The sequence below is a fragment of the Apteryx rowi genome, unplaced genomic scaffold, assembly GCF_003343035.1.
Source record: "Apteryx rowi isolate R43461 unplaced genomic scaffold, aptRow1 scaffold_362, whole genome shotgun sequence".
NCBI classification, from domain to species: domain Eukaryota; kingdom Metazoa; phylum Chordata; class Aves; order Apterygiformes; family Apterygidae; genus Apteryx; species Apteryx rowi.
Window position 1 is genome coordinate 402356 of NW_020450108.1, and position 26349 is coordinate 428704.

A 26349-nucleotide genomic window follows, 5' to 3' on the forward strand; every position below is an offset into this window, starting at 1 on the left:
GCATGAAAAGAATATACTTGTTTTCACTCCAGTATTAGAAAAGATTTCCACTGAAATATTCCACTGATGATAACTTTGTAAAGCAAGCATAGAATTACTGTGGTCTGCAATTAGTGACAACTAATAAATTTACCTATCATTCCTCTTATATTTTTAGATTAGGGTTTTGGAGAAATAACATGTAATGCATTTTCTGTTTGCACTAAATGCAAACAGAGGAACAATGAAGCAGGTCAAATTCTGCCATTAATTATAGCCACTAAAAACCTTTGAGGAACACTGGGTTTTAACTTAAATTGGAAGTATCACTTTCTATTATATGAGCGATTTAACAGGGCTATCAGAAACACCTGGGAGTCATCCTCCATTTGTGATTCATATCCTCAAAAGGTCTGAGAAGCATAACTTCAGATTCATATCTTGAAGTAATCTGACCTCATCTTTTTGCACAACTGAACTCAAAATCACAACCATTTGTACAGATTTTGGGGTTGTAGGAGGGATAATGGGGCAATGAGAAAGGAATTATTTTGCATTTCAATCAAAATTCCAGATTCTTTTATTTTTTAATTTAAGCTATTATGGGCTAGTTACTATATGGCATGTATTCATGACAACCATTCATGGAATATTTTGAGGGACTAAGATGAGGTATGTTTAGATTTGAACTGGTAGATTTCTGGTTTTGGAAATTTTCCTTGCCTGATATTTAAAAGCAAATATTATAGATACGTGTATGCGCACAGTCACACATACAATTAACTGTGCTTTATATATTCAACATTCTCTTTAAATATGTAGTAGTGGAAGACAGTTTACATCTGAAATATATCAGTTCCATGTTTCAAAAGTTTACTTCATATTGAGGAATGTCAGCTTTACCATCAGAGAGAAATTTGGTGTTTTCTCACTTCAGTTGCTCTTGGTTACTTCTTTCAAAAAGAAATCCTGCTCTTCTACCCCCTCCAGGAAACAGAACTTAAGGCAAAAGAAACCTATCCCTGTTTTTATACATTTTTTAAAATGAAAAATGATTTTGTCAGCTTTCAGACTTCGGCTAAACATGGTCTGCTGTTATGGCTTAAATTTTGCTTTTAGATAAGTCTGTCAGAGTTACATACTAAGAACCACTTGCTTAGGGCCTGTAGAATACACAAGTCCTTCTGAGGCTATCCACTGAATTCCACTGTCAGGAAGCTCCACTAAATACAGGAAAGATTTGAATTTTCTCATGACAGTCATCTTATAGAACTTCCTCTTTGACCAAATCAGTCCTGGCAAGAAACACTGAATTCTCTGAAATGAAAAGGAACTGTAACAATGACACACTTTGACTAAGCAGTATATTATGTTTCAACTGTATGTCTTAGAATGACAACTACATTCTGTAAATACCATTAACAACAAATAAAGATAAATTTGGCATTTCTTCTGGAGTATTATTGTGCATACAAACACATAACTATTCTAAAGCTGCATAATGAATATATGATTCTGAGCCAGTATCATTTGATGACACAAGCACAGCAAAATCAACTCTCTTAAGAACAACAGAACTTGGGCAATTTATAGTGAAATCGGATCTGGTATTGACTACATATAAGGCACATTAGTAATGATTCTTTTCTTCTTTCTATTGCATGGAAAAGCATTGGAAGAAACTGATTTTATTCATGTCTGAGTAAACTTTTTTTTTTTAATTGCCAGTGATCTTTAAAAACAAAGTTTTTGGAATTATTCTGGATTGTATACCTGATGCTCGTTTGAGGACCAAGTAGCAATCAGCACCAATAAGCTTGTCTCTTTCATGGAGCATAATGGGAGATTTTCTTAGCACTGCAGAATATGACACCATTTACCTCATATGGGCAAAATGATACATGCCCTCTTCATTAAAAAACCCTCCTCTGTGCTTTGTTCAAAACCTTAATATATAGACATCTACACCTTAAGGGTGGAACCTACACTGTAATTTCCACAGTTTTGTGTCAAAAGATGGCTTATAAATGGGTATGAAGATGAAAGCAATACTTCTTTTGGATGAAAGTGTAGGCTGACAGTCCTGTGCAAAAGACAAATCAAAACTAACATCCCATTCCCACCCCCCTGCAGAAAAAAAAATCTGACTTTTTCATCAGCTTCTGTGGCACTGTGAATGATGCCAGGACCTCTTGGTGAAGCTCTAAGCCTAGCAAAGGAAATTGGCTCAGCTCAAATTCTTTCATCTCTTGTTTATAATCACGACATTTGTAGTAAAACCATTAGCATTAGTAAATTTGCACCAGATCCATCAAAGTAATGCCATATATTTTTGAAGATGATTGATAACATTCACATTTTTCAGCAGATTATAGACATCATATACTTAGCATGCCTCAAAAATATGAAAATGCAAACAAGTTAGGTTTTCCCCAGTGACAGTTTAGACTGTGTTTTTGTATCATACTGAAGGACAGAATGGACCTCTCTAATCTCTTTCATGTGGAGTGATATACCACATGACCACTTCCTTTTTTTGAATGTTCAGACTTTATTACCACATTTTGGGCAAAGACCTATAGTTTGAATGACATTCCTTTGGAGTTTTTACAGCAGCACACAGCCACTGCTTAGCACAGAGACCTTTTACCTCTGCTCAATTGAGTGATGTTAACTTGTGAGGCAGATTTGCTCACAGCATCAGAAAGAGTCCTAGAGGTGGCAGGCATCAGCACCTCACCACTATTTTACATTAATGAAAACTGCAATAAAATTTCAAAATTCATTTCGGCAAATTATCACTGAAATTAATTTCAGTGTATTGAAACTTAATTTTGATGACAGAGACATTTTGTTAGGAGCTCATGATGGAGCTCTAAAATTGAGTTTTGCTCTTGTATTTAGAAGGTTTTGTTTTCTTGCTTGTCCTAATCCATTAGATTTAGACGTGATGATAGAATGACAATATTTGTACACAGTGCTTCAACATGAATACATTGCAAATAGTCTTTCCCTATTATTTTAATCTTAGGCCATTGTTACTTACTATATGCGGTCAAGAGAGCAACTAGCTGTGCTTAAACGACAATAAATCTAATAGGACACAGTACCAGAACATACTCAGTGTTTTAATGATTTCAAACCATCTGTGTAAAGGTCTTTCATAGAACGCTTTTTTTCCAAAAAGTTCTTGTCTTTTTAACAATAAATTACAAAACCCTATGAAATATTTTAATGATTTTTCCACAAGCTCTATTTATATTTGTACCAGTTTTTTCTTTCAGTGGGAGTGGACCTGGTTAACATCAGATGTAATCATTCTTCATTGTTTTATAGACATGTTCCAGATGCATAATTATGGCTACATGTATTTCTTCATATTTTTTCTAAGCGAGAAAACTAGTTCTATGAAATCCAAATGTTTTGAGGAAGTCTGAGGAAGAAATCTCTGTGTCTTCCTCTAAAATACTCTGGAATGTGATGGGTTGGAGTGAGCCATGCAGTCTGTTAGGGAAAAAATATATGTACTATAGGTGGAGACAGAATTGCTTGTATTTAATTAACCTTTATTTGACTTGGAGAAGACGGCAAAAATGCACAAACAAAAAAAATCCCTTCCCCCATTTCCCACTGGACGTAAGGTTCAGAAGGGGTGCTGAGGATATAGTGAGAAATTGTGAGGCTTCACCAGGCAGGAAAAAAACCCATCTATTATTACTAGAGTGAACAGCTACTTTTCACTCCTACCTTACCACAGGGAGAAGTTAACAGAAGAAAAACTGCAAAAATTAGGCTTTGGTTTTGAAACATTTCATAATCAATGCAAAAATTAAAACCTCTCACTAGCAGACAGAGTCCTTGGATTGTTTCTTTTCCTCCATTCGTTTCCTCCCAAATCATATGAACTGCTAACTCTCTTCCGTTCTGTTTTCCTATTCAGATTTTTTTGACGGAAATACTGTGCGTTTTTTTTTTTTTTTTTTTTTTTTAGTGTACCCAAATACAGTAGGAAGAACAACATGGCCAAATGCATATTGGAAAGAACTTATTCATTGTGAGCTTTGTTCCAGATGATACTTCCATTTTGGTTATTAGACACTCACATAGACTGTGTTCCATTCTTAAACCAGTCTGGCACTATTATAGATTTATTCCCATAAACATAAGATTTTTGGTTTTGTTGAAGCCCACACATGTGCATGTATGAGCTTGGAAAAGTTTTACTGTTGAGATCTACAGTCATATTATTATGTACTTATTCCCCTGCTATATTGCTTATTATTTCAAGGTAGTAATTGTCTCTTTTTTTCTTCCCTCTCCTTCACTGGCTTTCTGGAGGCTTCACTAACTTAAGATTTGAGAGACAAATTCTGAATTCTTCAGTTATCTTTAATTCTTCAAGTTTGAGAAGCTAACGTACTGATAACTTAAGCTGTGAATCTACCAGTTCCACTGCTATCAATGGAGCCATGGGAAAGGATCCCTAACACATTATCTTGAAGAGAATTTCATAATGCTGCAGAGAGAACTTTATAAAGATGAGGAAAATTTTTCCAAATCCCGAGTTACTCAAACACAAATACACTAATAGGAAATGGTAATTGATTGTAATTTAATATTTACTTACTAGGAAGTGAAGGCACAGTAGGAGAAGTTGGAACCACAGTTGGCTCTAGATAAATACTTTCATTACACTTTCCCTTTGTCAGGCCAATATCATCCAAGGCAATATCGCTTTGACCAGGCCTTTTAAAGGCATCAAAAATAACCTGAAGTTCATGAAAAAAAAAAAAAAAGAATTTTGTAACTTAATGAAATATTTTTCATCTTCATAAATGACTAACAAAATTTAAAACTATTCAACTTTATTTTTTTTTAATAGAGAAATACGTATCATCTTTAACACACAACATTCTGTATCACTATTTTCTCATCAGTCCAAACCCTCTCCTGGGTTAATGACATAGCTCCATGAATAACTAATTAATCTGATTTACCTATAGTTTGTTTATTTTTGTGCTTTAACATCCACATATTTAAAGTAATCCCATTACCAGAGAATTTGTGATGGTGAAACACACAGCTAAGTATAATATTCTTCCTGAGATCATATAACATACATTTCCTAGAAATCTGACATAACCAGGTCACAGATGCATTTGCTTCCTCAGATGGTAAATGCCTCTTTCTGGCAGTGCTTTTGCATTGATAAAAACCACTAAAACAGAACAAGCCATCCCAAATACCTATAAAAAGAATTTGTTTTCAGTACAGAATTGCTGAAGTAATGGTCTCATRTAAGTTTCCTAGAGAATAATTTCTTTGATCTACAGATAATTCAGGTCAGTTGTTACCTATTTGGTGCCAAATACATTTCTGTCTGCAACACGCTTCCAGAGAGCTCTTCTGTAATTAATTAGTGCAAATATTGCTTCAGAATCTAAAGTTCCAATTTGAGTCTTGGCATGGATAAATGCTTCATATTTCATTCACTGGCAAGATTTTCAGATCTCCTCAGATTTTGATAGGCTTTGAACACTCTTTTCTTCTGTGGAAAGCTCTCTTCAGTGATAACATTGATGGTCCGGTGACAACATTAAGATTTTCTATTTATTATAATGGACAATAATAATACTTTAAATCCAAGGAAAAAAAAATCCAAATGGGGACCCCGGTCTTCTGCATACTAATATGTATTTGATAGCATGCATTAGTAAGCAATACTAGATATTGTCTTTGGAGCTGTGTTCATTGGGTTCATTTGGCAGAAAACTCGGATATTGATATAGCTAAAAAAAAAAAAGACTAATAGTTTGACAAACCTTAAAATGAGATGAGTCATTTAAAGTTATTTGTCCATAATTCCAGTTGTTTCCATAGTTTCCTTCTTTCTGGAAAACTCTCTTTTCCACACCATGTTTATTACTTATGCTAATGCTCAAACGGTAAACATCAGCACCATACATGTGATACCTACAGGGGTAACAGCATCATTTTGTTTTATTAGATMAAAGTGAAATTCCTCAAATTTCAGGAAGAAATATCTAATTTTTAATTTTACAAACAATTTATGAAATAAGGACTAATTTGTGCTGAGCATGAAAACAAAATGAATCACATGTTTAGATTTTTACTTCACATTTTGCTATATTTTCAGTAGAGCTCTAGTTAAGCTTCATGGCCAAAACATTTCAGAGATTCTTAATATAATTTCTCTACAGAAATGAACATTGGATGGAGGGTAAAAACGTAGCTACATTAAAGCTAATTGCAAGACTCAAACCTATAATGGAGTCAGGGTATCAGGCTTAGAGTCTCAGTCTGATTATAGAAATCCAGATAGAAGGAGTCATGTATTCCTGGTACACAGACTTTGATTAGTAATACATTTGAAAGAAAATTATTTGGTTTTAGTCTTAAAAAAATCATATGCTTAGGAATTATTTAATCTATAGAGGTTAGACAACACACCAAAAGCTTAGACAAGATGGATCTGAAGAGACCAAGGGCAAACTCACAATCCGGACTTTCAGTTCTCTGAATAATCCAAATCCCATGGGTGTTGAAACATAAAATCCTGTAAAATAATGAACATATTTTAGTGGACATAGAATAACTGTTTTTTTTTTTTTTTTAATGAGAACAAGTGTTTGTGTTTAAAAGTAGTAACAAATGGAAAAGCACAGACAGAGCCAAATGATTTGGAAGATTCCTGACCCAATAAAAGTGAATGATTATCCCAATTTATGTTTATCAGTCAACAACATATTAAAATGAACTTTTAGGCTTGCAGGATGTTCCTCAGAACTAGATATGAAATTGGAAACTAGCCCTCTTGAAATCAGTGGGAGATTTACCTTTTATTCAGCAAAGTCAGGAATTCACTTGAGTTATTTCTACTTAGTTAATAAAAACGTATTCCTGTTTGACAGTTGCCTATGGCTTTGCAGAAGGATTTTGTGACATTTTATACTTTTTATCCATATAATAATGGGAAATGCAGGATGGGGAGGGAGGGAGAAAGAGAATGCCTTAGTGAATATTTTATAGCAATGGAAAGTAACATCAACATGAAAAATATATCATTTGGGGAATCTGTTTGTCAGCCATTTCTGAATCAATTCCTTGCAGCTTGAAGTCTGGACTCTGCCATATGGAAATATAATGTGAGACCAGAGTACAGAAGCACTGTGGTTTGCCACAAGAAAAGCAAAATTAGGTACAACTTTAAAAGTCCCCAAATAAAATTCTTGCTTTATTGAAATCATGGCTGTAATTTTAGATTTTATATTATCTATCTACATATTATATATATATATATATATATATATATATGAATGAAAATATACATACACAGAGTTTTAAAATAAATCATAATTTATAAATATATATAATTTATTATATACTATATTTGCATAGTATTATATTGCATTATTCTTTTAGCTATAATCATAGATTATCTGGCTTTCTGCATGTGAGAGGTTCAAATACATGAAACTTTAGTCTGAAATCTGAATCATCTCTTTCATTTCTTGTGTTGACTTGGAAAAGCATGAATTAAAAAGGGTATTTAGCTTTGAGAAAATGAGCATGGCATTCTTATTTAGAAAAGGTCTTCATACATCCAAAGAGACACAGTTCTCTGTTTCTGAATGCTCAGAGAATTAATGAAACAGTTTGGGAAATCTTGTCTAGTAATGAATGTGGTTTTCCTTTGGCACTTTTTCTGTTAGAATAAATTATTACATAGCCTGTACCATTTTGGAATGAAGTGTAACACTATATAATACAGTCAGGTGTGGAAAAAGTGAACTGAGTTTTAAGCTTAATTTGAACAGAAAACAATTTTTTTCAAGTGGAGGTCTGAAGTATTATACTGTTTTGGTTTTGAGGCTTGTTGACTACGTATTAACTCCCGTTTGCTTTCCAAGAGTAGAGAAACCAAATTACACTGTCTCACTCAAGATATTTAATATCTACATAATAATGATGCCAGCTCATATGTTTACATCAAATGGAGGTAGCAGAAATATGAATATTCAGAACAATAGCAACATTGCATATAGAACTGTCAGCTTAGATCTAGCACAGTGAAACAAAGACCATCTAGAATAAATTTTCAAGACAGCTAGAAATCAGCTGAGTGTTTTATTAAATAAATTTCATATTCTTTCAGCTGATTTGTGTTCTAGGAGTTGAGCATGAAGATAAAAGYGTTCTGAACACTGTTTAGAAAATGTGCATTTACTCAGAGACAGATGAATAACTCCCATCAAATAATATATTGAATAATATTTTTCTTTTCCTGTAAGTAAGATCTGCCAGAATAATTTGCTTTTTTTTCCCAGTTATTTAATTGTCACTAAATAAATTCTGGGTAAGTCTTGCATAGAATACCTATGGTCATTGCAAAATTCAAATTATGTTAACTAGCTTTAGTTGCACTGACAAATCAGCTCAGAAAGAGATACTTTTGTTTTTCTATTGAATCAGAAACAAACGTTTAGAATCAAATTCTGGGATGAGCATTCATGATACATACTCCAAATCCAATTCGTAGCAGTATCATCTCTTTAATTAAAACCCACATTTGATGTGATCACTCTTCCAATTAAGTTGTTCTGCTACAGCAGTTGCTGTAGTGTTTGTGTTGTGCATACGTGTGTTGAAAATTATTTTTCATAGTGTGCAATTGTAACTGGGGACATAGGTGCCCTATGCACCATACAGAAATCAGAATACCATGTGATAACCATGAGGTTGTCACAAGCAGGTACAGATGAAATTGAAGTAATCTCCCTAAAATGTAAATATGTTTGTTTTTTCTTAAGATAAACATAACTTATTTGACCTATGATACTGTTGCATAATAGAAAGATCTTTCTCAGATAAGGCTTTTTGGCATCTTAATAGCACTGAAACACTTCAATACCTCACACTTTATCACTTAGTATGTTCCTTTAGTTCTATTTTTACTTTTGGTATATTTACACAAGATGGCAATAAAGTTGCCAATAAAGTAATAAAGTGTTGCATAAAGCTTTTTGTCTGGGAGCCCTAATTCAAGATCTGATTCAACATCACATCTCTTCATGGTAGATAAAGTTACATCCCGAAAGTATCACTATGATATGAATCTGTCATATAGTGACATAATATAAGATAAAGAAAGCTTTTACTTTAACCTACAAGCAATTTGTAGTTGACCTTACCTGATACGTTGCCAAATGTATGATCAAAATCAGGACCAGTCATAAAGGGAAAAGTAGGGCCCTGAATTCTCTCCCAGTCTGAATCATCATCTAAATCTTGACTCCAGTAACAAAAGCCATTTTCAAAAGTGCAATTGACTTTCTCATCATCTGTGAATAAAAGCTTCCAGTTAATAAGCACAACAGAGACATTAAGTATTTGTTCAGAATTACGTAAGAATGAACAACAAGCAATGTAAATGCTTAAAAGTGTTTGAAAACTGGAGCCCACAATGACTTTCAGTTTGCTCTTCTAAGTAGCAACATTACTCAAATCAAACTGTAATTTGTACTTGCCAAGCAATACATGATCACCAATGGTGTGGTAGCACCAGCAGCGCTGGCCCTATCTGTTCTTGCACTCATTAATCAACCCTATTTCTTGATCCTTTGCTAGCAGCCTGGTGGCTGAAAATGAGAGAGGACCCCTTGCACAGATAACACTAATGGCTAACCCCTTTCTTTTCCCCTTTACTTAACCAAGGCCTGGGCTGCTCCAGGTGAAAGGGCTCTCCCTCAGAGCTACCACCTGAATACTCAGCAGTGAAATAATGTGCTCCATGTACYAGCAATGCCCTTTTACTTGTCCTTCGCCTTTTACCACTTCTCTTCAATCTTATATATTTGCTGTGGCATCCTCATCACTTTCCTTCCTGTAATATTCTCTCAGTCTTTCTTTTCACGGTGCCTTGAAATGCAGTCAGCCCACAGCAAGAGTTTCCACAAGACAAGAATCTGCTGGCCCTTCCTGCAGCATATCCTTTCCTAGTCACATCACCCATCAAAATTTAGCAGCCTAAATTTAGCTTCCACTTGCCCAATCTTCATCTAAGTCTTTCCTAACTAAGAATACCAAAGCATGTCATATTCTTGCATTTTGTTTATCACTGTAGATTTACTCCATCTGGATTTTTTCCCAATGTCTATTCACTGAAGCAGGATTCTTCCTGAATGTTGGTTTAACCACTTGGCACTACTACTTGTAGCAATGAGTTAAGACTTCAGAAACTCTGGGTAACAGGCACTGCCTGGTGACCACAGAATAGTGATTAGTGTCAGTGATTCTGCTATGTTCAGTAGTGAATAAACCAGCTGTGAGGAAACCCAAGGAAATACGGCCAGACTTTTACTCTTTTATTTTAACAGCTTAAACTTTATAAGGCTTCACCCCATGACCAGATCCAGGACTGTAAGCCTGTGGACGGTCCTACTGATATCAATGATTTGATCTTTGGCAGGAAGAAGTTTCTCAGAATGAATCTAGTTACAGGACTGAGGCCAGAAATGATTCTTCCCTTTCCATCTCCACTCTTTCCCTTTATCAAACTGAAAATACAGATTCATCAAGCGTTCTCAATAACAAACAAAAAAATAAAAAAAACTTACTGTTTAGCTCATTTGTATCAAATGCAGTATACGATGCGTTAAAACCATCATGATTTTCAGAATAATCTGTTTGAAACTTTACTGTAGCCTCATTAGAAAAAATGTAAACTGTTTCAGGATTTGTCCCTGAGAGAGAAGCTGAGAATAAATAAAGAATAAAATTGTCAGAGAGAAAACAATCCCATGTGCAATAAAATCCTCACTGATGTTATAAAAATAGAGTGGACTAGTTTTTTGAGTCTTGAAGAACGCTCCCTCTATTGTACTGTACATCTTGCCTAAAACACCTTCAAAACTCAGAACTGCATTTAGCTGTTTGCCTGCCATAATTATTTTACATATCCTGTCTCACATAGCTTCAATATGGGTATCAACTAAAGGAGAAGTCTTTTATATTACACTGTGATCATGCTTTTTTGTTTGATAACAACCATATATTCAACACTATAATCCTCATATCCATGCACACTATGCTGTAAATATTCTGAAGTTTTATATATATGCACTCTGAAACTCTATAATCACAATGTTGACTACATATTTTTATTACATGCACTTACTTTCAGGGTTTAATAATCAGTACATACACTTAAAGTATTTAAAGGAGTAAAGAAACTACGAAATTACATAGTAATTTCATTTTGTGATATATGTATGAAGAAATATACAGGAACAATTACAATATTTCTAAATTTTTACTTTAAATTCACACATACAACTTTTGTACATGCGAAATGAAAGGACTGACACAAATGAGAATACAGCAAAGTAACTACTCCCCCAAATAAACCTGATATGGCTCCAGGCAACAACAGTCAGACTAGTCACTGTATTCAGTACAAAGCAAATCCTGAATTCTTTCCTGTTCTGTGAAAGGAGTTTGCTTCCACTCTTTTTTTTCAGCAGTCCTTGCCCAATTTCAGATAGAGAGTGTTTCCTTTTCTGTGTGTTTTCTTTTTCAAAACTTTTTGTCTACATGTAATACTATAAATTTAACATAATGCCGAATTACTGAGGAAAGACAATGGGCATCATCTTGTACAATTGAATTATATAAGCATTCTTCTTCCTTCTCCTCTACAGGTTATTTTTATTTACTTAAACGGAAAGTCTAAATCTGCAGATGTATTGTAATACTTCTTTCCTTTTCATTTGGTATTTCCCATACCTGGTGATCTATCCCTCAAACTGCAAGGTTTTAGGCAATCCACTGATGGACATTCCTTGACATTCCTTTTATGTCTTTGTAATATCACCAGTCACTTCCATAGCAGTCCTCAAAATTATGAGAGCTAATGGTTGCTTCAGAGAAAAATATTGAAACAATGCCTCACATGCAATTTGAAATCCTAAAAAGGGATTAAGTTCAGAGCAGTAGTAAAGGGGTAGAATTTCTCCTTTCTTTATCTCAAGATTCTTTTACTCTCTCTCATTCACACTCTCCTCCTGCTTCCAAAACATCTGAAGTATCTCCAAGTATCTGTATAAACCCTCATATGTGACAGAACTCAGTTGAATAGACTTAATCTGGTGGAAAACAGACAAAATCCCAGTTCTATAGAATAGAATATAGAGATAGAGGGAAGTGATCATCAGTATCCCCAGGCTCAAGCAAAGCAACGCCATGCAAATAATGAACATGGCAGCATCACAGTACTTCTCCCATCAACTTCAGTTTAAATGCCTTCATTTTATGTCACTGTGAGTAATGTTAAAGGATCTTTGGGCAACATATTTTCAATGAAACATGGGCCCCACAGACCACGTGCCCAGTCAAGTTATTAAGATCGTTCAAAATGGACCTTAAAAATTTAGAGATTTCTTTATGTATTAGGTAGGCATCTATCTGATTACTTCATAAGAGAAAATAAGTATTTCCAGTTCAATCACCTAACAGAGAAAACTGTTCAGAGACACATTCTTTCACTTAAACATATGCACACACACACACACACACCATTCACGCACACTCTCTCTCTGTCTTTTGTTTTCACCTCAGAAAACTTATTTTACTGCTTAGATTTTATTACTGGAAAAGTAAAATTGGCTGAAAAGTAACGTTACCTCTTAAAATCTTGTTTTGTCCTTTGCCTTCAAAAATATATAAAATGTCTGTATACGGTTGTGTATCAAAAGAAGTGAAGTTCAGTTTAATGGATAATCCTTGAGGCACTCTAAGATAATGACAGAAAAACAAACTTCAGAATTCTATGTTCTTCAATAATCTTTTTTTGACTGTAGTAAATTAATTGTTTGCTTGAATGCTGAACTTCAGTTCAGAAAAAAAAAAGTGAAATTACATTAAAAGGGGACTAATCAAAATGAACTATTTGGAGAATTTCTAGTTGTAAAATTACCAAAGGAAAGGGGCATAAACCTTTTGTAACAATAGAAACACTCCTTTAGCTACTGGAGTGAAGTACATTTTGGGGACTACATCTTCTAAAAATTCAGAATTTAATATTCAGCTGGGCAGTCTTTTTCTCTGCTGCTCATTACATTCATTCTTTAATACATGTTACTGATGGATAACATCCTACTGTTCAGGTAGCCTTCCTGAGGAATTATGTATGGTATCAATATGCATAGCAAGATACCAAAATCTATCTCCTGAAAGTCCAAAATAATGTTTGTTATGCCAAAACCAGAATTTGAATGAAGATTTGGGGATCTCAAAACTACTGTTTGGGAACATGTTATCAAGCCTAACCATTACCCAGTGAAAGTCATTTTAACTAAAGTGTAAAAAATGCTGTTTTCTATTTTGCTGCTATTTTTAGCAATCTAAGTTTCAGTTGTTCTCCCATTTCCCTCCAACTAAACAGATATGATAGTCTGTATTCTGAAAATGTATTATTATAGTCGGCTTAGCTCCCTATACCATTATTTGTTGTTTTCTGGAATCGAGAGGCCCAGTGAAGTTACAATGAATCTTCTAATGTTTTGGGATTTTTTGCTTCTCCACAGGAAAAAAATATCCCTGGTACTGAAAGGAGTAAAACATGTAGCTGAAAGGCAATGGGGAGCTAATATTTTGGAGAAATATTGAACATACTGCTCTTGCTTTTAAAAGGAGAGGAAATTACATCATCATTCAGGAAAGAATTAGAGGAATGAAAATGTAAAAGCTTTTACTGAAGGTTATGGGAATTTTTTCCAGATAGAAGGAAAGGTGGAAAATAAATCAAATCTTCAATGAACTATAAGGAGATTTTTAACAAATTTTTAAAAGGGTAATAGAAATAATAACACAAAATGTCTCTTATGGGTTACTGCAAAATCCAAAAAGTTCCCTTATAGAAACCATTCTGCTCTGAAAGAAGACAAAATTTGAGTACCCTACTGATTTTTTCAGGACTTTACTGTCAGCACTGTCAGATTTTTCTAAAGCAAATAACTGGAAAATTAAACCAGATGGTTGCCTTTGTCATTGATCAATCTAATTACACAGACCTGCAAAACCTGAACTGTATTATTTGCAATTACTCACAAATTTTTCCAAAACTAAGTTTCTGATAACTATGTAGACAGATATAGATGTCTATTCAATACAATGCCTCTTGTACCTGTAGCAGCCTTTGATGCAAAAATTTAGAGTGCTCCCATTGATAGCTTATAAGGAAGTAACACACCTGAGACATAATTATTTACCATGCTCAAATTGTGTGACACCAAGCATTATGGAACAAGTCAGGCTTATGATCCACAGGATACAATCTTGTGCTTTTCCTATGACACACACTATATTTGAAAACCAGCTGTAGTTCATAATTATTTGCAAATTGTACTGCTGAAGCTGAGAAGGAACAAATGTATTAAACAGAGGAAAACATAAGACTTCTTCCTGAAGTGTCAAGGTGAAGAGGAAAGTAGTATTCTTCACCTACCTGGACAACTTCAGAGGCTAGAGCTTTCAAAGGAGCCTGTGGAAATGAGAAGTCCAAGTGCTGAGTTTCAAAGGCATTTCCTTAATCTCTTTTGAAACTCTTTTCCCAAATTAATATTTCTAAGAATCAAAGAATGGCCATTATTACAAAGCCATAATAAGCAACACTGAATATCAGTAAAGCTGTAACTTCTGAATTGACAATCGTGTGGATTTTCAGGAGCTTCAAACTTGTGATTTATTTAATGTATTTTAGATGTCTGCTTGAGGATGAAATTTATCACATACTACGGTTACCCAGTTTTCTCCCTGGGCTATAAAGAGAACCTGGAGTGTCAAGTTCAGATAGCTGTCCCTCCCTGTACATATTTACACTTGATTAAAAAATTCCCACATCTCGTGCCTAGGACATGAAARGCATTTTGTGCTATTACTTCAAATGATACACAGGTACCTTTAAAATATACTTCTAAATGACATAGGAGCACAAGTACCATAGATTTCCAAAAGAAATATGTATCCCTAAATCACAAGGGAATTCTTTAAAATTCCATCTATTAGTAACAGTGATGTCTTATATAAAACCATTATCTAAAGACTAATATTTACTGTAGTACATTAAAATGCATACCTTGCAATTATTTACAAAGAGAGTTGTGTGATTTATTGTGAGCTTACAAATACATTCCTGTGCATGCATTTAATACACAAGATTTCTGAAAATCACACATAAGAATTTTTGTATGTGGTAAAATAAGTGATATAGTTATGGCTTTTAGGCATGCAAGTTTTTAAAGAGAAGCTGTGCAAATATAATGAAGAAAATGCTATTATAGATTTGCCAGGATGGGGTATTCGGGAATGAAAGAGGCATAAGGTTGATGTGCAGAAAATAATATCATCTCACAATCGAACAAACGCCCGGTAGAAAATTGTTGGAAAATGGCTTACTGTATAATCCATTGGCAAACAATATTTGCATTGTATGGTTTTGGATAATTCATAGAGTGAAAAGACCCAGAGGAATCAGTCAACATAAATTTTCCATTGCAAACTGCAGCTGTAAAAAAAATAATTACGAACATTTGTCAAAATGCCATTTGAAAAACAGAAGTAGAGCCAAAATGAGGGCAACCTGAGCTACTGGCTTACATGTCTTACCTAGCAAATGCTTTGTAAGCTGCAAGGGGGAGATAAACTAAAACCCACTACCAGCTTACTCCCATTTCTAATTCCTATGACTATTTGATCTCAGAGTACTATATGTGAAGAAAAGCAGAACAGATAATTCACTTTTAAGTCAAAGACAATCCAACTATTTCCATACTTACTTTCTTTCATTTTTACTTTTTACATTTGTAAGGAAACAGGATCCTGCCTTAATAGTTCCTATCTACTGCTACTTTAAATCAGGAAGCTGTGTTTGCACTATCAAAAACAATTTGATATTACATGAATAAAAGCAAGGAGGGATATGGTTGACTATTGCTATCTCTAATTTTATGAGCTTCCTAGTTCCTTGCCTTACATATTACTAAGTACTCAAAGAAATAATTATTTATTCCAAGCTTCCTGCCAGCTATCGAATTCATTCATCTAAAGTAAATCTCATCCATCATTTTATATTTTTTAAAGGTTTTTATTAGTTTTGTTTTTTTCAGTGCTGCTATTCCATTTTATGCATGTCCTTAATTTTAAAAATCAGTGATTAAAAAAAAAAGGTATTTCTAAACCTCAGCAAGGTTGGACATGTTACATTTACATAGAATTATTTTACTCAGGTAGACACTGAAGCACTATTGAAATTTTTGCTGCATCCTCACTGAACATTATGGAAAGATTCTGTCTGAGGATGGCTTTTCCTCAGTTTTTCAGAAAGCATCACAGAGCTTTCAAATAAGGATAAAATCAGTCTCATACATGATTATCTGGAGAGGTAAGGACAAGTTCATCAATTTGAGGCAGATAATCAGAAATTAGATAGAGTTTTTCATTAACATCAGAAATGAAATCATACCTACAATGGCTATTCAAATTGTGAATAATCAATCATATTGAAAATTAAATGGAAGTTTTATTGAACATAGTCCTCCTCTGGGAAATGATAATATAAAATTATAAATTGAATCTCTTTGTCCGCTCATCTTAAAAATGCAAAGTTCCTTCTGACTACCATTGCAACAAATACAACATGGAATATGAAAATCAAACTTTGTTTCTGTCAGGCTCAGGCATACGCTGATAATAAAGATTGTGCAGGAAGAAATTAACTAGTGATATTACTTTTAATGCATGAACTGGAATAAAATTATATTCCCTTTTGCAGTCTTCATGGGCTTTGGGAGGAAAACAGAGCATGTGATTTTAAATACATAATGAAAATAGGACTGTAACAGAGATAATTGCTATTATACAAAGCCTTTTTATCAGAAAAAATTAGAACTTCAGAGCTGGGTATTGGTATAGAAATACTTTTTCTGCCCATTTGAATTCATGTATTTTCTGTCCTTACCAATGGGCTAATATTTACAACCATTTCTCTGAAAAAGCAGTAGTCCAACTTCTTTGATTACTGGGCAGAGAAAACATTACAGATATCTTTCTAAAGGTAATACTTATATAACATTCTAAAACAGCAGAATGAAAGAAGAAATCAAGATATTAAATGCAGACATTAAAAAAAAAAATCATTTATCTACTACCCAACAGACTACTCCTCATCTATACCAAAATGAATCCTTGGACGTATTTGTGGTATGAATTTCAGGTGTCAGCACATGTACTTCCACATGAAATCACCAAATGGAAAGTAACAGGTAGGAGGAACCCAGGGAAGCATCAGAAACATGAGCACAAAGGGCAAAGCAGCTGATCCCAGCACTTGATAGTCAATGGAAATGGTAGCAAATGATAATGTGAAATGGAAGTTTCTGCTCTGTGCCATTATTAGTTTGTGAAGAATACATGAAACAATGGATCTCTATGAAAATTTCTAAGGAAAGTGTTCAGCATGTTACTAATAAAGCGTGCAAAAGAGTAGTACTCTTAATAAGTGGTTAACAAGACTTGTCTTACAAAAAAGTTTGTGCTATAAACCATAAAGTTTATAGCACTGACAATAATAGAAAAGATATAGCATTCTAATGAAATTAATGACAAAAGTTTGCTCTCTTCCACAATTTATTTCTACTCTTCTTATTTTGTTTGTTTCTTCTTATTATTTCTTATGAGACATTGAGTGACTTGAAACCAGACAAAAAGATTCAAGAAAAAATGTGCTCATCTCTGGCCTAAAAGCTTAGCATCTCAGGAATTAGAATGAAGATAGTTGGAACTGGTCCTATTTCCCTGAAGAATCTGATGTTGCTCCAAGTGCTTCCTCATTGCAGCAAGGAGGCAGCTGTGGTCAGAGGTWGGCAGCCTCACAGGTGTGAGTACATTTCTGCCTCCTCCTGGAGCCCTCAAAAAAGCTCCAGTTGCTCTCTTAATGAGATAGGAGAAGTCTTTTGTAGGATCGCTTTCATGGCTTTCCCAACATGCATCTCTCCCTGCTCATTTCTACTTACTTACATAGTATATGGGGCACATTTAGATGATGTAATCCTATTATCATTGAATTCAAGGGAGAATCTTCTTGAACTAGAAAAAAGTCAGATCAAGCCCACACATTTCAATTGACGTGCTCTTTCTCTGCCAATGGCAGTACATTACTTCCCGGTTTACATATGGTTAATCTCAGTACAGTAGTGATGCTGTGAGGTAGTTAATCACAAAATGTTACCCTAGACATATATAACTGGAGCCTGTAAACAGAAACACCTCCTGTGCTCAGCCTCCAGCCTCCCTTTACTTACACTTCTGTGCTACATGGCTGCTTTTCAGCAATACTGGCCATTATTAATAGATGCCGTTCAGACTTTCCACATTTCTCTGGAGACCCTTTCACTGAAATTGCTAACTGTACTGCTGCAATGGCTTTTTGTTACTGCATTCCATCACAGAGCCAGAAAGAAACCTTTCAAGATAATTTTAATCAATGAAAGCAAAATATAAAGGTATTCAGTTGCCTGAATCTCTGCTGAGAATCTTATAAATTTCATTGAACTCTATCTAAGGCAGGAAGAGACTACTAAAAATTCACCCTTCTATCCTGTATTTTAAAACCACTAACATATGCTAAACTCAGAAATACTAGAGGGAATAATAATCAAGATAGAAAAAACAATCAGAGCTGTTTAACCGGCAGCAGCTCCGTTGTGTGCAAGAGTGCTTGTAACAGGAATTATAAATTGGCTGTTAACCTCATTGTAAAACTCTGACACACTTCTGAAAATCTAGATAATTTCAGCTATTATATGACTGTATTAAGTCACTCTAGGGATAAGACATAAGTGAAAAAATCAAAGAGGTAGAAAAACTGGCAGGTATCCCAAACATGCATATGTCTTATTGCCATTTGCTTCACTGTTTTTGCGAAGTCTGCTAGGAAACCTAAATATTTAAGTTTGGAGAAGCTATGAGTTTTTGGATGGAAAATTTTAAGATGCAAAACATAAAGTAAGGGTGACAGCCTGAGTAACAATTTTTCCTCCAGCCAGAATTCTGGTATTTCCATAAGGTTATGAACTGAAACTGCCAAACTAATGGTAACTGAATGAATTTCTTGCCAATGCCAGGCATCAGTGAAGATGAACAGGGGCAAGTCATCCAGGTCCCTAGAGTGGACTGTAACCACAGCTAGTTTCTTTATGATATCCTGCCTATTTTCAGGTGCGTGCACATTTTAAAATTTTCAGCTCAGTTGTGCATTTTTTCACTGACTGGAGAAATGTGACTACGATCAAGAAATAATATCATGACATTCAGAGGAACAGGGCACTCAGGACTTATATTTGGTAGTGATTCAGGAAGAGATGCAAACCAGATCCAAAAGCCATGTGCATAAGAGGCTGTACTTCAGCTGAACAGCTCTGCTAAAGAGTTCAAGCACAATTCCTACCTCAAACCACAAGAATACCACTCTCTTCCAGGGCAGAACTGAGTTATGTCTACATAGCTTTAACTGCAGGCAGGTGAGCTGGTTTTTGTCTGTATTGACCAATGTAGAAATGTCAATTAAATTCTCTCCTACATAACTGATGTAATTGTAAGATCTTTAACAAAATGGGAGCAAACCTTGTAAACCTAGACCTAATCATTCAAAGTAACCAAAAAGCATTCATTTTGATGAGATCCATACTACTGCTTCTTAACTATATTAAAAAATCTGCACTCTTTTTTAGCTATATCCACAAAAAGCCCAAACAAAACCAAAAAAATCCCAAAACAAAACCCACATCYCAAAAAAACAACAGTATGATGGTAGAGAGGAATGACTGAATAACTCTTTGGGAATGTGCTACATCAACACTTGCAGTGGAACAGAGATCTAACTGAAGCTACTTTAGGACCTTCTGAATCCCCGACCTGTAGAGTGAACTGCTCAGAGCCCATTGTTGTTATGATATGGCAGGATGCAGTCGCTACAATAAACAGGATGCGTTTCAAAGGATATTCTACCTAAGTATTTTGATGGATGYTTTACCCAAAAGGTTGGACTGAGTGTTAGAGCCTCCCTCCTCTTCTGAGCAGGCTGCGCTCAGAAAAGTGCAGGTAATGGGCAGGTCTGCAATTCACCTTCTTTCTCAAGAAAATTCCACTTCTGGCAGAAAGTGTCAGCATGTCACCACCCTTCAGTATCAGGCTTGGAGTGAGTATACTTAAATTCTTTTAAAAACTTTGGTCTTTTGTTTGCCTGTTTTTAAACCAGAGCCCAGCATTTTACACGTTTTTGAAAGCTCAGACCAGTCTGCCTCCACCGTTATTCCCAGGAAAGCTTAGAAAGAAATTCTCACAGAATGCAAATAAGCTTTCCAGATTCCTCCTAACCCACTGGTGCCAAAGGATATAAAATTGCTCAGTTAAAAACCAAACAGGTCTCAAGCTGGTATGATTTTCTCATCATCTTCTTGCACCCTTCACTGTGGTCCCGGCAGCTCAAATGTTTGTGTCACAGTTGTTTTCAAAAAGGTGCCACACTGATCTAAATTTGTTCCCACTGAAACAGAAAGAAACTCTCCCTATTGCCTTCAGCATGAACTGTTTTAAGCTCTCTTTAGAATCCTCACCACTGTCTAATTATTTCTCTAAGGGCAAATATTGACTATCATTTAATTTATTTTATATTTTTAATTACAGTACATTAAGAAAATATATAACCTTATCTAAAATGAAAAGTACAGTCAATATACCCTTAGTTTAGAGAGTATATTTTTAGTGAAAGCATAGGGGATTTTAGCAGCCAAACCCAAGTAGGTGTTTTAAAGCTAATGTTATGCTTAGCAAATTTAAAATAGGCCCTGGTATGTTAGCTTATTCCCTGCCTAATTTTTCTACATAGGAGGCTAAAAAATATTAATCCAATATCTTTCCTCATGATAGATTAGCAAGGAGAATACCTTTATAGCTGCTCTCTTTATGAAGACATATATCAGATACAGTATTCATATATCTAAGTATATTTGCATCTTGGGAAAACTTGTTTGTGAAGTGTTTTATATGATGATATTCTTAATGATGGTACAGGTTGGAACTTAGTTTTAGTGAGGGAAGGTTATCAAGAGAAAACTGATTTTCATTTGTTTTATAAGAATATTCCCAACTTAATGCTGTTTGCAAAAGCAGAAGATAGCACACTGAGAAAAAGTAAGAAATATTGCAACAGAGCAAGTGTGATACCTTCATAATTCTAAAATATTGATGGACAGAATGATGATACAAATAATTATTTGTATGATTTGACCAATTCTAATATATTTGAGAAAGATAGAAGAAAGCACTGTGGTTTTGCAAACCCTAAATTTTCTAAACATGGTAAGACTCTCTGATCATATGGATATAATAAACACTTGAATAATATCAGCTTAAGGCTGAATATCATTACTAATCATCACAAGAGAAACTTCTCTCCCAGCTTCAGATATGATGTTAGGTGATTTCTGATACTGGGTAATGTGACTTCATATCTGTATAGGGTCATATTTTCATTTATTTGGATAGAACATTATTTGATATTACTGGCATACAACTTCATAAAGAGTTTCTATATTTACATATTATTTTATATTAATATAGTCAGCTTGTGATATTTCTTCATTATTTAAGCTTATTTATTAATATGAATTTTTAAGAAAATTGTTTCCATTTACAAGATAAAGATTATAACACTATTCTTAATCATTCAGATTATTATTTTTCATAGACTTCATTTTCATTGTGCAGTTTAGTCTATTGACAAGTTTAAGTATGTTTAGAAAACTGCATTACAGTGGTTTACATTCTTACCACATCTTTTTTCAGATTCATCTGAACCATCTGGRCAGTCCAGGACTCCATCACAAAATAAATCTTTTTCTATACAGGTTACACCATTGGCACAAAGTTCAGCAAGAGGCAGGCACTCAACTGAAATAAGGACAACAGCAATAACAACAGAGCAGTCATGTAGTTACACTACAATGGAAAATGTACTTACTTTCGGTTACTCCAGCACAAATCAAATCAACCACTCTATTGTCTTTTAAGAAACTGCATTTTTAGAAGCCTTGAGTGAAATACCACATACTAAAAAGATAAATTTGGCACAGAGTTGAGAAAGTTATGAGAAGTGACATTTCTGAAACTAAATTTGAAGTAGGTTTATAAGAAAATTTTCATTAATTCCCATCTCTTCCCCCTCCCCAAATATACTATTTTACACATAAAAAATGAATTTTTCCAAATTCTTATACTTGACCAATGTGACAAAACTATTCCTTGGTTTAAATAACAGTAAAAAATCTGTAGGTTTAGTTGAATGAAATGCAATTCAATTTTTTAATTTCAATATGTATATCAAAATGTCAAACTTCATCATGATAAATAATTCCATTTTTGACAAGCCTTTTTGAAAAACTAAAGCCTTTAAGACTGGCTTGGGAAATACCAGAAATCTCCAGGGAGAAATACCGTACTTTTTTCAGATTTTCAGATTAAATTAAATTTCAGATTAAATTTATAAACTAAGACCAAATTTTGGTAGAGAGTATGCATGGGTAAAGCCTTAAATTTGTGGAATCTCAGCAACAGCATTTCCCTAGAGCATAAACATGCATCCACACAGAATATGCTGTAGGTCATGTTCTTAGATATCTGTAGAACTGAAGTAGGTCATATTAAAGTGAACAAAACCACTCAGCTAAAATAAGCTTTAGAGAAGCACTACAATTCTTGAACATTTCATTAAATACTAGGGAAACTGTTCACATAGCTCCCTATATTTGCTTTCTTTATTTTCCTTTAATTATTTCAGTAAATACTCCCAGGTAAAGGTCAAATTCTCTTAAACAAGAAGCAAAAATATTAATTGGTAAAACTGATCTTGTAGTCTCTTAATATTTCTATTTTCCATAAAGCTTTATTTCTGTAATCAGACGGAGTAATTCTGTGCATAATATTCAGTATAACTGACAGAGAAAAAGACTAAAATTTATTTGAATGTATTGTAGTATTTCAAAGGGCTTTACAAAACACTTTCAGTGTTAGCAATACAGACAGTTTAAAGTAAAAGGACCTGCCATTTTGCATCCAACTGATAGTTGGACCAAACCAAAACATTTTAGTGAAGTGTTGGAGGTACAGCAAATGAATTGCCACAGATGAACAGAGACGAGATTGTGCATTCTAGATTCAGAATAAAACTCTACCAATCATCTATGAATATGTTTAGCACAAGCTCAATACGCAAGAAAACGTTTACAGAGGACATGATCAAGTCCAGTTGTAGTCTTTCGTTCAGAAAACTAAGCAGCACTGCCATCTACTGGTTATAAAGGAATTAACACTTTCTAGCGAAACGTTCTGACTTTCAAAAGAGCAAATTACCCTAAATTGCAATATTAACAGTGGTGTTCCTACTAAAAGATGGTACTAAATGCATCAGACCCATTTGAAAATGCTTATGAATGTCTTATATATTTCACTATTTAATGAAGCTAGAAGAAGTTTTCAAATATACAAACAATATTGGTTTTCCATCCATTGTAAGTCAAATGAGAGTTTGTTATCTGTGTCACGTTTTCCAAAACCCCTCAGAAATAATAGGGAGCAAAAATAAGCACTCACTGTGAGCATCTTTATATATAAACATACATTCCAGATATATCATCATGTAGATGGCACATGCTCAGAAGTCCCCTGTCTTTGAGGGGGACTTGTTTGTCGAATCAAAAGAACATCTATGTATTATGTATTTGTAGGAAGAGGATGAAAGAACTGGTATAAGAACAGCATGTATTGAAATGGTGAAAGTCTAAGATTTCAGATTGTTTCATATAACCTCCCTGCTTCTCCCCATATGAAAGTTACCTACCTGAAGTTGTTAAGGACTTGCTTGTGGTGAGCTGTCCTGAACCTGGGTAAACACAGTCCAAGGTTAGAACATTACTGCTAGCTCTCTAGGATCCCCTCTGCAGTTGCTTGGGCAGAACTAAGCAGTAGCTAGTTGGCTGCTAAGAAATTTGCATTATTTGATGTATCTAAAAATCCCAGTTTAGGTAATGAGTATCTTGATCCTGAAGATCAAATTTCAAAACACACATGAGAAAAATAATGTAGAACCCAAGTGTATTTTAAACCTCGTTATTTTAGATCTAGTCTTGTTCTTTTAGATCTAGTCTTATCTAGTATTTGTTAGTAACTTCAGTAGCCTTTTTTTTTCCATTAAAATAACAACAATGCTTTTTCATTTTCCCATGATATGAAAAAGTTCTGACCTGAAGTTGGTGTCAGGGAGCTTGTAATTAGATTTACGGGATCTGTTGAAACAAGAAGTTATGAGAACTTCAGTATTAGAACTAAAATGTATATGTACATTTTTATACATATAACATTGCTCAGCCAATCAGTTATTGCAGCATGAGGAAAAGAGCCTCAAACTTATGCAGTATTTTTATGTTTACATACAGGTATATGTATAAATGTTTGTATCTATATTTACACATACACAAATGCATAGATATATGGGTATTTACATTACTGATAGTAAAATTGTAAAAATACCTGAAAAAATGGAGTGCTTATTTCTGACTTCCACCACACCTTCCCGTTAGTGACATTCTTAATAACAATCTTCTTACTGAAGGTGTCCCTGAGGTTCCCAGCTCCCCAGAAGTCTTCATTTTGCTCTTTGCATTAGCATGCCTCTGCACTAATTTTATTTACTATATTAAGACTCGAATACTTGAATATGATGATGTCCTCAGCTGAAAATGATTCCCATGTTATTACAGTTAATGGAGCCTCTCCCGTAACCTATGACATGAAGAACTGGAAAGTGGGAGATGTAGTAATGTAGTAATGCCATCTCTGTGGTTTATCATCTACCAGTATTGCTGGCAGAAGAAGTTGCTGACTACTGGCCATCACAGAGCATTATTTCTGTTAGATGTTACCACTCTCCCAGATCTAGTAATGGGGAAACTTGCATGAAGACTTCCTAATAATTTTCTCTGATTTAGCAAATTCTATTAAGCTAAGCTAGGCCATTTTATACTAAATGGATTAGTGAGCATTCTATGTTAACAGATTTGAAGAGACAGTTCCTCTCAAAGAAAGATAGGATAGTCCAGCCAAAGGTGCAGGGAGATGATACAGCTGGATGGACTACAGGCATACCTTGGAGATATTGTGGGTTCGGTTCCAGACCACCGCAATAAAGCGAATATCACAATAAAGCAAGTCACACAAATTTTCTGGTTTCCCAGTGCATATAAAAGTTATGTTTACACTATACTGTAGTCTATTAAGTGTGCAATAGAATTATRTCTAAAAAAACAATGTACATACCTTAATTAAAAAATACTTTATTGCTGAAAAATGTTAACCATCCTCTGAGCCTTCAGCAAGTCATAATCTTTTTGCTGATGGAGGGTCTTGCCTCGATGTTGATGGCTGCCAACTTATCAGGGTGGTGGTTGCTGAAGGTTGGGGTGGCTGTGGCAATTTCGTAAAATAAGACAGCAGTGAAGTTTGCTGCATCGATTGACTCTTCCTTTCACAAAGGATTTCTCTGTAGCCTGCGATGCTGTTTGATAGCATTTTACCCACAACAGAACTTCTTTCAAAATTGGAGTCAATCCTCTCCAGCCCTGCTGCTGCTTTATCAACTAAGTTTATGTCATATTCTAAATCCTTGGTTGTCATTTCACCAGTGTTCACAGCATCTTCACCAGGAATAGATTCCATCTCAAGAAACCACTTTCTTTGCTCATCCATAAGAAGCAGCTCCTCATCCGCTCAAGTTTTATCACGAGATTGCAGCAATTCAGTCACATCTTCAGGCTCCACTTCTAATTCTAGTTCTCTTGCTACTTCCACCACACCTGCAGTTACTTCCTCCACTGAAGTCTTGAACCCCTCAAAGTCACCCATGAGGGTTGGAATCAGCTTCTTCCAAACTCCTGTGAATGTTGATATTTTGACCTCCTCCTGTGAATCACAAATGTTTTTAATGGCATCTAGAATGGTGAATCCTTTCCAGAAGGTTTTCAATTTACTTTGCCCAGATCCATCAGAGGAATCACTATCTATGGCAGCTATAGCCTTACGAAATGTATTTCTTAAATAATAAGACTAGAAAGTCAAAATTACTCCTTGATCCATGGGCTGCAGAATGGATCTTGTGTTAGCAGGCATGAAAACAACATGAATCTCGTTGTACATCTCCGTCAGAGCTCTTGGGTGACCAGGTGCATTCTCAATGAGCAGTAC

General features: G+C 34.7%; 1 protein-coding gene across 1 annotated transcript in view; it reads right to left on the minus strand.

The window, feature by feature from the left end:
- TMPRSS15 (transmembrane serine protease 15) overlaps positions 1 to 26349 on the minus strand; it is a 61592-nt gene that overhangs the window by 26592 nt on the left and 8651 nt on the right. Inside the window, exons 6-14 of the mRNA XM_026073135.1 lie at positions 23951 to 23992; positions 21886 to 22005; positions 15454 to 15562; positions 12681 to 12790; positions 10617 to 10754; positions 9192 to 9341; positions 6451 to 6556; positions 5802 to 5952; positions 4607 to 4748 (exon numbers count right to left, since the gene is read on the minus strand). Of these exons, the coding sequence (XP_025928920.1) occupies positions 4607 to 4748; positions 5802 to 5952; positions 6451 to 6556; positions 9192 to 9341; positions 10617 to 10754; positions 12681 to 12790; positions 15454 to 15562; positions 21886 to 22005; positions 23951 to 23992 (1068 nt within the window). The remainder of the gene's footprint in view (positions 1 to 4606; positions 4749 to 5801; positions 5953 to 6450; positions 6557 to 9191; positions 9342 to 10616; positions 10755 to 12680; positions 12791 to 15453; positions 15563 to 21885; positions 22006 to 23950; positions 23993 to 26349) is intronic.